Genomic DNA, 14,993 nt, shown 5'->3' with positions numbered 1-14,993 from the left:
TCAACCTTTTCAACATACTGTCACAGCTGGAAAATCGATGTATTCATGATTTCAAAATTTGTCACAAGTCGAGATAAATCAATGGAACACTTTTGGAGTCGATTAGGAAGGAATGGTCGTCTGAATCAGATGGTTGTCGGAAAGTTTATATACCGTTATCACTTCCAGAGAGAGAGAGAGAGAGAAAGAGTGAGAGAGAGACGGATAGACAAATAATGTGACTAGGAGTGATGACGTCACGACGTAAACAGTGTACGTGTGTATCGGAGCCATGTATCACTCCAATTTGACCGCTGGGCGCTAGTTGTGTATGTCCCCCCATTCATATGGGGTCGGCATTTCCCTCCTTCAGCCGTCTCCTCCACAAAATCCTGTCCATCTCCTCCCCGTGTCACCAACCCCTCTCCTGCAGATCAGCCTCCACTCTGTCTCTCACCTTATCCATGGCTTTCATTCTTTTTAATTTTTCGAATATTTGATTATTTTTTATTTATTGAATGAAGCAAACAATACTATTGTGTGCGTTCTGTGTACAGTAAATTGTTCTAGTTCCAATCGTAATTGTTCCATCACGTGACTAGTGCAAAATGTTCCCATGGAACACCATTTCAAAATCGTTGGTTCAAGCTTTTGGCGCGCATTTATGAAGTTGATTTACACCAAAATGTGTCGTTTGCGTGGATGAGAAAGGCTGTTTTACAAACTTACTGTCTAGAAAAGTGTGCATTTATTCATTCCATTACTCTCAAATTTTCTATAGAGAAAAACTCATTAAACGAATGGTTATCAACATCATTTTGTTGGTTATGTATTCTATGGCTTGCTATGGTAAACAAACAAACTATCAGCGCATGCGTAGAGAAGCAAGCAGACTACAATTTAATCGACCAATGAGAGCTCAGATAGTTGGAACTCTAACAATTTACCAGGCTTCGACTGTGGGGCAGGAACTTGGAACTGGAACTGGTTTCTGGTACTGAATCTGTCAAAATTCTTCCCTTGGGACGCGGAACTTTTTACCTGGTAAATTGTGAATCGGACAATTTACCACATTCCATGCACACAGAACATGTTTACAAGCAATAGCCTATTTTCATCTTGTATTTTTGCTTCATTGAATAAATAAATATTCAACAAATAAAAAACAGGCCATCGCCTGAAACTTTTTTCTCAATTTTGTCTTAAATGGTCTAAATAGGGTATGTTCATATCAATTTTCACACCAGACAATAATCTCGTTCCTCGCACACAGGCTTTGTCGTGTGAGGAACCTTCTTCAAGTTTGTATACGTATATTTTGTATTGTTTGTACTTCTAAGAAGAAGAATAAGATAATTTCAATCTCAATATGAAAAATTTAATGTATTTTAATCATTGAAAATATTTTTTCTTTGCGGTTAAAATATAATTGATTATTTTAAATAATGAGCAGTTGATATTTCATCAGATATACAGCGGTATCAGCTATCCTCTATACAGGGTGCGGCAGTCAATCCCGCATTTTTGAAATAGGTGTAAAAAATAAACGGACGTAGATATCAAAATTATATTCATAAAATATTTTTCTACATTAAAAGCATTTGAGAAACATTGAAAATAATCACTGTTTGAAAATAACATAAGCAAGATGGCGGCCTTCCCGAGTACGGCATTCGCGCAGGCGATTTGCGAAGCTGTTCATAACATCACGAAGCATAGGCTGAGGAATTCTCTCAATTTCTAGCCGGATTCTTGCCTTCAGTTCACCAACAGTATGAGGTCTTCTTCGTGTACTTTACTTTTTAGGTAACCCCACAAGAACAAATCACACGCAGTGAGGTCTGGTGAACGGGGCGGCCACAGAACCGGGCCATTGCGGGGACCACTCGGTTTGGAAAAAACTCGTTAAGAACATTCATGCACGCGGGCTGTGTGACTTGTTGCTCCATCTTGTTGAAACAAGGTTTCTTCATTCACTTCAGTTGCCAAGCTGAGGAATGAAGAATGTCCTTAACATTGTTGAATAGCGCTCAGCATTCACAGTAATAGATCGCTCTCTTTCGTTTTCAAAAAATAAGGGCCTATGATACCCGATGAGGACCAAACTTACCTTAGATGAATGGAGAGGTTTTTGATGTAATTGTTGCGGGTTCTGGTCACTCCAATACCTAAAGTTCTCAGCCTAAGAATTCCTCAGCCTATGCTTCGTGATGTTATGAACAGCTTCGCAAATCGCCTGCGCGAATGCCGTACTCGGGAAGGCCGCCATCTTGCTGATGTTATTTTCAAACAGTGATTATTTTCAATGTTTCTCAAATGCTTTTTAATGTAGAAAAATATTTTATGAATATAATTTTATATCTACGTCCGTTTATTTTTACACCTATTTCAAAAATGCGGGATTGACTGCCGCACCCTGTATAGAGGATAGCTGATACCGCTGTATATCTGATGAAATATCAACTATTCATTCTTGTTTAAAATAATCAATTATATTTTACAGCAAAGAAAATTATTTTTCAATGATTAAAAAATACATTTCATAATGAAATTGAATATTATTTGAAGAAGACAATTGCAGAAGACATTCTTCAGATATACTGGTATCAGCTATCCTCTATAGAAGGCAGTGGCAAGGCAGAGAATCGGCAACGTTGTTCTCCTATCTTCCTGCACTGCCATTGTAACGTGGACCTCACTATAGTGTACAATGGTGTAGCTGACTGTGTATCAGGCTGCAACGAAAACTTGATGCCGTGGAACTTGACGAAATGAGTGGTTTATCTTCCCTTTTGTACCAGTATCTCAAGAAATGGTCAAAGTAGGACCTTGATGAACTGATATCTCGACGAACTGTGACTCTCCCTTCCATAACACTGCTGGATAAATTTGAAACCAACCTTTTACATTTAAATGTCTCGATTGATTTTGACGAAATGAGTGGTTTATCTTCCCATTTGTTCCAGTATCTCAAGAAATGGTCAAAGTAGGACCTTGATGAACTGATATCTTGACGAACTGTGACTCTCCCTTCCATAACACTGCTGGATAAATTTGAAACCAGTATTGTACATTAAAATGTCTCGATTGATTTTGACAATATGAGTGGCTTAACTTCCCTTTTGTTCCAGTATCTCAAGAAATGGCAAAGTAGGACCTTGATGAACTGATATCTTGACAAACTATGACTCTCCCTTCCATAACACTGCTGGATAAATTTGAAACCAACCTTGTACATTAAAATGTCTCAAGTTTCAAGTTTTTATTGGGCCAGTTGAACATAGAAGTTACATGCCAGTCAGTTAGTAGCCATGTCACAATTCACATTGAAGAAGCATACAATAAATTACACAGGTACTACAAACACAATAATAAATAAAACAGATCAGTTACATTGGAATCAAGGAAAATTTTCAATTAAATCAAATAATCTCCTGCACTTGAATCAATTAAATCAGAATTAGATCAAATCAAATAATTTAGTGGTCTCCTGCACTTGGGTATTATTTAAAATAGACAAAAATCACATTAACACGCTAGTAGTCCCACGGACTTGCATAACGTCAGTGGTCGCGCGTGCGCATTTTGCTCACACACACCCTTATGCTCCCTACTATAAACAGTTGGTTTTAACAATGCTCTTTCAATATTTATTAATTCATATCTTTCTCAACGTGTTTTATGTATTATATACTATTCAATAGTATATAATACATATACATGGAGGAGATTACAAAATACATACTGTAATTTTTTTGTTTAAATTGTATCTAAAGCCTGATAATTGGGAATCTAAAATCAAACTTTGGCATAGATGGTGCAGTGCTCCTGAAATTTTTACAGATATGAGACTTGTGGTAGTAGATAGAGCTATCAATGACTTTTCTAGGTATGAATTGATCAAAATCGTTGGAGCCGTTTTCGAGGAATCGCGAAAAACCCTGTTTTTGACAACATTTTCGCCGCCATCTTGAATTACACTTGATCGAAATTGTTCGTGTCGGATCCTTATAGTGTAAGGACCTTAAGTTCCAAATTTCAAGTCATTCTGTTAATTGGGAGATGGGATATCGTGTACACAGACGCATATACTCCTCACACACACACACACACACACACACACACACCACACACACACCACACACACACACACACACACCCACACCCACAACACCCACACACACACACACAACACAACACCACCACACACACCACAACACACCCACACACAACACACACACACCACACACACACACACACAGACCAATACCCAAAACCACTTTTTTGGACTCAGGCGACCTCGAAACGTATAGAATTTACAAATTGGGGTTCCTTAATTTTTTCGGAAAGCATCTTTCTTCCTATGGTAGTAGGGCAAGGAAGTAATAAAACAGATCAGTTACATTGGAATCAAGGAAATTTTCAATTAAATCAAATAATCTCCTGCACTTGATCAATTAATCAGAATTAGATCAAAATCTGTAATTTAGTGGTCTCCTGCACGTGGTAGTATTTTAAATAGACAAAAATCACATTAACACGCTAGTAGTCCCACGGACTTGCATAACGTCAGTGGTCGCGCGTGCGCATTTTGCTCACACACACCCTTATGCTCCCTACTATAAACAGTTGGTTTTAACAATGCTCTTTCAATATTTATTAATTCATATCTTTCTCAACGTGTTTTATGTATTATATACTATTCAATAGTATATAATACATATACATGGAGGAGATTACAAAATACATACTGTAAATTTATTGTTAGAATTTATCATTTTTATGGGATAAAATAAAATTCATGAATGGAATGAATATACTTCTTTATTTGACACATTCTTCGACATCTAATAGATAAAAGATATGACAGTTTAATCAGAAGATGGAATATAAAATAGGAAGATAATACCATCGAGAAACATAGCTCAAGTAGATATCCCATGGTATAGGGCGTTTATGTCGCAACTTTTACTGTTATCTCAACCGACAGTTCATGTAATTCTTTATTGTGAAGTTGTGTGACACTGGTAGTCCTCTCATATTGTGCCGTTCATACACTCTCACCCCAACAAAACAGAAAAATTCGACAATAATCAACAGTAATCGCTTGAGCTAACAGTAAAGGTCCGACCCCACTAGACGTATCATACCATGACCGTGCCCGTACCGACACATGCAAAAAATATTCTTTGCATCATTTGATATGTAATGCACCCATTAGACCGTTCCGTCACCGGCCAGCACGGAGCGTGCCATGCACGTCCAGGTCAACATTTGTCGGCCAGTATATTTTGTCTGTGACGGAACGGTCCTTGCATGGCACGTGACGCCTGCAAACCCCGTTGTAACCGCGTATGCACCGCGTTGGTAACCAGTTCACCGCTACTTCTCTTGCTAACTGACGCGTTCCCAACAACTTCTGACCGGGCATCATACGCGTATCATACGCGTATCATACCCGTATCATACGCGTACCATACGCGTAGTACTGGCATAGACCGCTGTTGATCCGGTGTAGTGGGCATAGTGTTTTATTTTACGTGCCTGGCATGGTCTGACACGGTCCGTGTCTGATACGTTCTAGTGGGTTCGAACCTTAAAAGTTGCAACCTAAACGCCCTATACCGTGGGATATCTACTTACATTATTGTTTCTCTATGATAATACCTATATATTGAAATTAGTCAACGTTCATTCTGTCATCCTCAAACTGTTCAAGATTGTCTAGAGGACAGTCACAGCGAGGAATTACATGAACCTGCCACCTTGGAAAACGAAAATTCCCAATAGCTACATACCAAATTACAATGTGCGGCAATTTGCCCCGGGCGCGACTACTCGCGTGTTAATTAAATTGCTATGGTGTTGTGATCAGCAGTAATGAATTTCTTCACTGAATAAAATGGATTCACAATCAATTAGGATCCAAGTACTGATTGTTTTTAACAGACTACTTTTGGCCGATAGGTTGTGACCAGCTGACAGGAACTTTATTAAAGTGCGTTTTTTTCTGGAATCCGGGACTTTCGGTTCAAGTGCTCGATACGATTGCCGACTTTGTTCAGAACTGTTCAGACTTGCTGGTCTGAAGAACGGCGCCATGAACACCAACGATCCTGTAAGTTTTCAATTAAGAATAGAATACTTCATTTGTCATAAAGTAAACAGTTTACAATAGGCTTTGTCACTTCTGAAAGAAAGAATAAGACGTTGATGTTGTCATTACCACTATATTTGTTCAAGAATTAATTCACATTACAGAACAAGGTTTCATGGTAACACCTACCACATATTCAGCTGAACTAATGTTGTTGTTATTGTTGAAGGGACAGGAAATTCAATCTTGAATTGAATTCCCTGTTCCATCAACAATAACTTAGGTGTTACCATGAACCTTGTTATCTTTATTTATGTTCACGGATCTCGAAAACGGTTCTAACGATTTACATGAATTTTGGAACATAGTAGGTTTATGATATAAAAATTCGATTGCACTAGGTCTCATCCTTGGGAAAATCGCTGACGACATAAAAGGATAATTCATCCTTGGAAAACAATGATAATTTCGTCGTCTCTCGATAACAGAAGATGCGTGCCTGTGTGGGAGAGACAGATTATTTCCAGCTGTGTAATCATAATCAATCAGCGAGAAATTTTATCTAGCTAGAAAATTTAACGACTTTATCAACATAATCTGATTTGTTGACATGACGTCATATAATCCTCCTAAACTAGAGTATATCTAATTTTCAAAAGTGATCATTATTTAACAATTTTAAATGATTATTGAGTGTTAATTTGTTATTCAATTTGGTTTGTAAATAATCTAAATTATAATTTTTTTGTTTTCAAATGTTTTAACAGAAAATTGAACTTGAATTCAAGTGTATGGAACATAACCTACTTTCTGGGCTATTTATAGTGTATAAATCAAAATTTCGGGGCCAGGAAACAGTTTTGGGCTATGCCTGTAGTCTTTCCTCAATCATTTTGAAGAATTGTGTTCGGTTTATCAAAAGTCAATAAATAAATAACGAGCGAAGCTCGGTGCCCCGATATTCATAATAAAATATAATAATAATAATATAATAATAATATAATAATAAATAATTCTTTCAATTATGGAGAAATATCACAACATCTTATACCATGAAATCAAATTATTTGTCATTTCTATTATATGTGAGGACTCAAAGCGATCCAGTCAGTCATACTTAGGTTCAAGGAATGAATTAAGGCACTACTCACACTAATTTTTTTTATTTTTATCGCGACTCAATCGTACGACTCCAGTCGCGAGTTTGTAGACCTTTCAACTTGACTTATTTTAAATTGTGCAATTAATTGAAGGCTTATTTCAATCATTATTATTTTTTTAGTGAGTGACAAGCTGAGAAGAGTTAGGACTTTTTCAACAAATTTCAACGTGTTGATGTCCATATTCACATAATTTCATTTTGAGGTTGAGTGGTAGACAGGACTTGAAAGTTTTAACTCAGCTCAAAGTTGAAAAAGTACATTAATTTGTCGAGTTCAAAGCCAATTTTTAAACAGTTTGCACATTTCTAAAGTTGAAAAGCGTCAAACAAAAGAACAAATTATATGATACTTTGGTAAATTTCTTACTCTTTCCAAACATATCCTTGGAATTAATGAAAACACAAATTGAAATCGTCAACCACTTTTATTATGATATAATACTATAAAAAAGAACCTTGTTTTATGGTTTCACCAGCCACATCTTCAGCTGCTTGTTTACAACTTGAAGCCCGAAACAGGTTCTGTTTTTATATATCTATACTAAGCTTTTCGTTTCAATTTCTAGTTGAAATAATAAAGGAAAGAACTGGCTTATACACTTACGGTATAGGAAATCATGTTTGAAGCAAGTTATTTTAAGGATTTTTTAAGCAAATCTCACCAGCAGACAAAGATTTTTCTTTTTGTGGTGATGCCTAGAAATTTTATAATTTTTTTTTCTGCTCTCATGTATATGCATGTATGTTTATATTGTATTATGAACAATTTATTTTTATTTTTGCTCGTGTATGTATTGTATGAGTAAATTATTGTTTGTTTTCTTTTTGGCAATAAATGAAATTTGGCAATATTAAAGGAAAGAACCGGCTTATACACGTACGGTATAGGAAAATCATGTTTGAAGCATCATCACGTCTGAACTACTGGACTGATTTACTTGAAATTTTGCATAAAGATTCTCAATTAACCGAGGATGGTTATAAGCCTATTTCTAATTCTTCAAGATTTCCTTAGCCTAAGTCAAGTTTTCAGTTTGTAAAGTTCTAAAATAGACTCTTGCGGAGCACGGGTTACCTGCTAGTATAATAATAAAAGTGGTTTACAATTTCAGTTTGTGTTACACATTACACACAACACAACTGTAATGTCTTTAGAATCAGATTTTGACTAATAGTTTTCTAGTTATTGACGTTTTTCAAAAATCGATTCATCTCGAAAACTATGGTCGATATAAGACAATTTTACTATAGTGAGGTCCACGTTATAATGACAGTGTTTGATTAGCAATTGTATTGCTATCTTTGTCTATATTCAACAAAGCGGATAGCGCTATCTCTCTCCGCTTTGCTCTGTTGCCAGATCGTCTCTTAACAATGTAGAATTAACAAAATATTTTATCTCAATTATGTAAATTTATTTTGAAACTATTGAAAATAATGTCTTGCTTTATAAAATATAATTGATTATTTTAACGAGAATTAACTGTTAATATTACATAAATATTATCAGCTAATAATATAAATATAGTATCAGCTACCGTCTTTAGAAGGCATTGACAAGACAGAGGTTCGGAACGTTGCTCTGCTATCTTTCTCCACTGCCATTATAACGTTGGCCTCACTATAATTATATAAAGTGAGGTCCACGTTATAATGGCAGTGTAGAAAGATAGGAGAAAAACGTTGCCAAGTCTCTCCATTTTGTCACTGATGTATACAGTTGTTACTCAATTCATCCCATTAAATTTGATCTAATAATAATTATCATTTCCTTGATTACATCTCAATTTAATGTCAAATTAATCAAATAATTTTTTTTCCAATTTTTAAATTTGATTTGAAAATTTCTCTCATAACTAAGATCACATTTTTTTATACAACCTGAAATGGCGGCTAATTTAAAAGCTTTGATACAACAATTTGAATTTCAAAACAACAGAAATTAAGTTATTTGGTAGTATTCTATTCCAATTTCTTTTAAAATAATAGAAAAATAGAAATCCTATTTAAAGTAAGTAATTTCAATGGAATAATTGTGAAATACCTTCAATATATTTATACCGTACGAGTAGGTCTAACCTATACGTTAGGCTAACTGAAGCATGGATTAAGTCTAGGATGGTTAGTTATCAACTTTTAAAATGTCATTTCAGGTATTTTAACTTGTGTTTCTCCTGCGGTAATGTCTAAAAATTATGTAATTGTTTCAGAAATGCATTTTAAATCATTATACGACTTGTGTACTTAAGTATTTCGATAGATGAAGAAAAAAAATGGCGACTGATAATGACTTGTTTACTTTTGTAGCCTACAGTCACTGTCAAAAGTAAAAATAAATATTCGGGCAAACTGACAACATTGCAAAGCTAGAGAGAGATAGCGCTATGTTTTGTTGTATGATAGAAAAGGACAGCAACATTATTGTCAATCGTACACTGCCATTATAACATGTACCTCACTATAAACATCTGTTGTTGCAAATCTCATTGTAGTATCTATGGTCTTCGGCTGATACACCTTACGTGTGACACTGTTTTTTTCTCCGTGTTTTATCTAAAACTTAATCTATGTTTCCTCGTGGGACAGGACATAGCATGGCTTGAGAGCGAGCGGAACTCGTGGAACCTGGTGCTGTGCCTGTACCAGAACCGGTTGTACCCGCCCAAGGACAAAGAGGACGCCATGGAGGTGGCGGTGAAGCACTCGAGCGAGAAGGAGATAGTGTCCAGTCTGTATGTCGTCGACAACAATGTCAAAGAGGTGTGAGAATTATTATAAATCTTCTGTATCTACATATATAAAATTGATTGGCATATAAAGTTGGTTGATTGGTACCAGCTGTAGAAGTTCTTTAGAAGACCTATATTAGTCTCCTATCATTGAGAAACTGGAAAATGTGGAAAAAATATTCACCTCATGAAAGAGAGTTGTTCATATTGCATTCATTAATTACTGAAGAATGACACAATACTTTACAATTTTTTTTAATTTAGCTTAGCTGATATTCATCCTAAAATGGAGGATGGAAAGAATATGGAATTCTGTGTGATTCATCGTATATCGCAAATTTCCTGGACCATATCTATTGACAATCAACAACTATGAACGCATTACATTCATCTTTGAAACACTGATTTAACATATCTTTTTTTTTTTTATTCAACACTTTACTGATAGATATTATTGCCATTGATTGAGAAGAATATGTTTTCGGAATAATAAATGCTGCATGATAAGCACTCTGTAGCTTTGCCATCGGCAGAGGGCCACCAGACACTACAATACTACCCGTTCAAAAACATCGGACATTTTTGAAAATGTATCTTTCCGTAAGCAACAAATGCTCTTTTGTATCTTCTCAAAAGCAACGTGTTGCATCCGTAAAGATACACAAGATCTTCAATGTATCTTTCCGTAAGCAACAGATGCTCTTCAGTATCTTCTCATAATGAACGTGTTGTATCCGAAAAGACACACAAGGAGATTCAATGTATTTTTCCATAAGCAACAGATGCTCTTTAGTATCTTATCAAAAGCAACATGTTGCAACCGAAAGATACACAAGCAGCTTTTCGGTGAGCACAACCCAGCCTATCAGCTGACAAGCTGACATTCGTTCACATGATCTCTCATTGTTGGTGATACGTTGCAACTCTTTCATTATGAAGAATCTCTGTGTGTAGGGAACTTCTTTCATAATGAAGCTCTGTAGGGAGCTTCCTCCTCTAGGGGTCTAGGATCTCTGGAGCTTGATGTTTTTGCAAAGCCGTGAATATTAAGGCTATAGTGAGGTCCACGTTATAATGGCAGTGTTTGATTAGCAATGGTTTGCTATCCTAGTCTATCATTCCACAAAGCAGATAGCGAATGTATCAAATCATAGTGTTGTGTATCAAGTTGGATGATTCTGTATCATATTGTGTTGATACTGTATCATGTTGTGGTGTTCTTATTCTATAGTGAGATCCACGTTATAATGGAAGTACTGATTAACATTGGTGTTGCTATCCTTGTCTATCATTCCACAAAGCAGATAGCGAATGTATCAAATCATAGTGTTGTGTATCAATTTGAGATGAAACTATATCATATTGTTTGATACTGTATCATGTTGTGGTTGCTCTTGTTCTATAGTGAGGTCCACGTTATAATGACAGTATTTGGTTAACATTGGTGTTGCTATCCTTGTCTATCATTCCACAAAGCAGATAGCTAATGTATCAAATCATGATGTTGTGTATCAAGTTGAGATGATACTGTATGATATTAGTTTGATACTGAATCATGTTGTGGTTGTTCTTATTCTATAGTGAGGTCCACGTTATAATGACAGTAGATAAAGATAGAAGAATAGCGATGCCGATTCTCTGCATTAATTAATTATATTTCTACACTGTCAAAAACATAATTGGCATCGTTGTGGACCTAGAAAAGGATAGTACCACCGGCTTTGTCGAATGATAGACAAGATAGCAAAACCAAAGTTGATCAAATACTGTCATTATAACGTGGACCTCACTATAGTTTCACACACATTCGGTTTCATTCGATCCGGTTTGTTTTCGGTTCGTTTTCTTTTCTGTTCTTTGCCGAAAACGAATGAGACTTTCATACATATCAGCTTCTAATTCGTACGGTTCTAATTATGCTAGGTATTTTCTTCTCAAACACAGCTGTGTTTGGATTTTCACAATTTATGCTGGTATTGAAATATAACAACTGGTGTTCAAATAGTAAGTTGTGATTTCTTGAACTACAAAATTCTCAAGTTAATTAAAAATTGTGAACTTTTTGAATAGTTTCTTTTTGATTATGTTAATTTAAAAAAATATTATTATTTTGGACGCTTGTTGCTATGCGATTGCTATTCGGAACCGAATTCAATCCGAATTACCGTTTCACAATCGGCCGAAAACGAACAGAAAGCAAACCGAACCGAATGTGTGTGAAACTAGCCTAACCCTCAAACCATACCTTGCCTATATACCGTTTCAAAGTCATCGAGGCAAAGTTACGGAACGCATACTGTAATCTGTATTGAATTATTTTAAAAAATGTTCCAAGTCAACGCAATAAAATTTGATTTGATTTTGAAATATTTGTGGTAATTTGATTTGATTTTGAAATATGTGTGGTAATTTCCAGAGTCAACTAGTAGTGGACTGGCTGGAGAAAATAGCGGCCGACCAGCTGGAGAGCAGCGCAGCGCCTCGGTTGGGTCACTTCATGGACAAAACGGTGGCCTGGGAGAACACGCTGCATCAGTTGCAAAGCGAGCACAACATTGCCTACTCCAGCAGTCGTCACATTGTGGCCAGTCTAGAGCCAGATGCACAACTCAGGCAGAATCGGCCGCTGCATGATCTCGATATGGTAGGTCACTACTAAAGCCTGGTCCACACGCAACGATATGATCGCAGCAATCTGATTGCACCAATAATCGTTGCAATAAATTGTACATCGACGTTCCATCCACATGCGACGATTTTTTGCCCCAACTTCCTACGCAATTTGTTGGTGTTTCCTCTCTCCTTTTTCCAGTTTTGATCAACATGGAAGAGATATACTGTTGTGGTCCCTTTATGTAATTTGTTTGGCGAAAGTAGGGAGAAAGAGACAGTTCAAACCAAGAAGTAAGTGGTTACTGGATTGCAATTTAGTTTGATCGAAGCACTGTCTACACGCTACAACCTGTCGCTCCAATCTTGCCAGATTGGTGCAATCGTTGCCAGGTTGATCAAGTTTTCGTTCAACTCCTTATATATCGCGATCAATCTAGCTCAATCGCATCAATCTTCCGTCCATACGCTCCCAATTAAAATATGGTCGGTACCGATCAGATTGGTGCAATATATCGTTGCGTGTGGACCAGACTAAAGGTCCATTTTCGTTTGTGCATAAATTTCCGCAGTCGACGACGGCAAGCATTGTTGACATTCATATTGTCCAAATTTCAAGTGTGCTAAAACAGCTGATCAAATAACTTTTCATTATTTGTCTCTATTATTAAAGAATTAAACATTTCTAATAATATCAACATATTGCCATTTAAAAATATAAAAAGTATAAGCTCAACCTGCCCCATTAAAACATGATTGAATATAATCTTTTAGGTTATGTGGACAAATTGAAATCTACCCAATCTGAGATCTTCACCCTGTCGTGGTCGACGACGGCATTTACGCACAAATGAAAACCCAGCTTTAAGTGTCAGTCTTTAATGCCGGCGCTTCACTTTCACCGAGTTCGTACGATTGTCGACGAACGCGAGAGTGTGGAGGCTATTATCGTAGGGGAAAGATTGGTCACTACAAATATTGTCAGTCTTTAATGCCGGCGCTTCACTTTCACCGAGTTCGTACGATTGTCGACGAACGCGAGAGTGTGGAGGCTATTATCGTAGGGGAAAGATTGGTCACTACAAATATTGTCAGTCTTTAATGCCGGCGCTACACTTTCCCCGAGTTCGTACGAGTGTCGACGAACGCGAGAGTGTGGAGGCTGCTATCATAAGGAAAATATAGCATTAGAAGATATCCTATACCATTTATCTTTCAACCAATATAGAAGGCTGAACCATAGAGAAAAAATAGCATAAGAAGATATCCCATTATATAGGGCGTTTATGTCACAGTATACATACAGTATGGAAACTTGGCTAGTACCCTGGCACAAAAATCCGCCATCTTGTTAGGAAGCTCCGCATTGTAATAGTATTGATGGGAGGTTCGAATCAATTGATCTCGTTTACTGCCGCAAGCCAATCAGAAGACCAGGATTGGAACTTCCTAAGGTCACGTGACGTGTCTAGTATTTGTGCCATGTAAAAAACATTGGTTAGATAGGCGATTGATTGACAGTTTCCATTCTGTACCTATTCTGTGTTTATGTTTCAAATTTCACTGTTAACTCAAGCCGATAGTTCTAGTAGCTCTTTTTGTGAAGCTATGTGGTGCTGGTAATCTCTCATTCTGTGCTCACCTGGTCAAAACAGTCATAATACAAAGCGCGTCAGCTGCAACACAGGTATTCATCAAGATCAGCTTCGTGACAATTTCAAGTCCTTCTATTGAATGACGGTTATTAATTTAACTCAATTTAATTTGTTTGCAGGAAGACGAAGCACGTCTACTGCAACAGGTGTTCACTGAAATCAGATTTGTGACAATTTCAAGAAGTTCTATTGTAACTCCTTCTAACTAAACTAACTAACTTACTACACTTTCTATAAATACTACTCTTACTATTACATATAATATCAATTTAATCTAATTTGATGTATTGTTTTCTGGGCGTCAGTGACATCTGGAAGCTGTGCGCGTGGCGGTTGGCGGACGACGTTCGTGCAACGAGCGTGACACGTGCCGTGTCCGGCGCCCTGTGCGGCCACTTGCCTGCTCTTGTGCACTTCTGCAGTGGCAGCTGGGAGGATCTGCTCTGGTCGTACACGCGTGTCATGATAGACGTGCGCGTCGAACAGGAGATACGCGCCTACTGCCAGCGACGCGATCGGCCCTATGTCGAGATGCCTGATGCTTACTGGAATAACAGGTTGGTTCGAAACAAATCAAATTCATGCATTGCCTCAGAATACATAAAATAAAATCACATGAAAGAGGAGATTCTGTTCTTCAAATCAAGACCAAGTACCATTTTTTATCATTTTGGGTTACCGAGATACACAGTTTTTAATATAGAAATTGGCCATTTTTCTGTATATTTAAATATGGGCTAAAATAAACTAAGGAGGATTTT

General features: G+C 36.8%; 1 protein-coding gene across 1 annotated transcript; it reads left to right on the top strand.

Annotated features, from left to right (window-relative positions):
* The first annotated feature begins 5,993 nt into the window (after window positions 1-5,993).
* On the top strand, window positions 5,994-14,441 carry LOC120356354 (nuclear pore complex protein Nup107-like). The gene is made up of 4 exons (XM_039445277.1): window positions 5,994-6,097; window positions 9,825-9,998; window positions 12,384-12,611; window positions 14,352-14,441. Exons 1-4 carry the CDS (start codon window positions 6,080-6,082, stop codon window positions 14,439-14,441), a joined length of 510 nt encoding a protein of 169 aa, XP_039301211.1. The 5' UTR covers window positions 5,994-6,079.
* The last annotated feature ends 552 nt before the right edge of the window (window positions 14,442-14,993 follow it).

Source organism: Nilaparvata lugens, unplaced genomic scaffold, assembly GCF_014356525.2.
Source record: "Nilaparvata lugens isolate BPH unplaced genomic scaffold, ASM1435652v1 scaffold6544, whole genome shotgun sequence".
Lineage (NCBI taxonomy): Eukaryota > Metazoa > Arthropoda > Insecta > Hemiptera > Delphacidae > Nilaparvata > Nilaparvata lugens.
This window is presented reverse-complemented; position numbering and strand designations above follow the sequence as displayed.

Bases quoted from the DNA above. Each gene is read 5' to 3' on its own strand.
- LOC120356354 (XM_039445277.1), top strand. The intron at 9,999-12,383 runs GTGTGAGAATTA...GGTAATTTCCAG, and splicing joins TCGACAACAATGTCAAAGAG to AGTCAACTAGTAGTGGACTG. The intron at 12,612-14,351 runs GTAGGTCACTAC...ATTTGTTTGCAG, and splicing joins CGCTGCATGATCTCGATATG to GAAGACGAAGCACGTCTACT.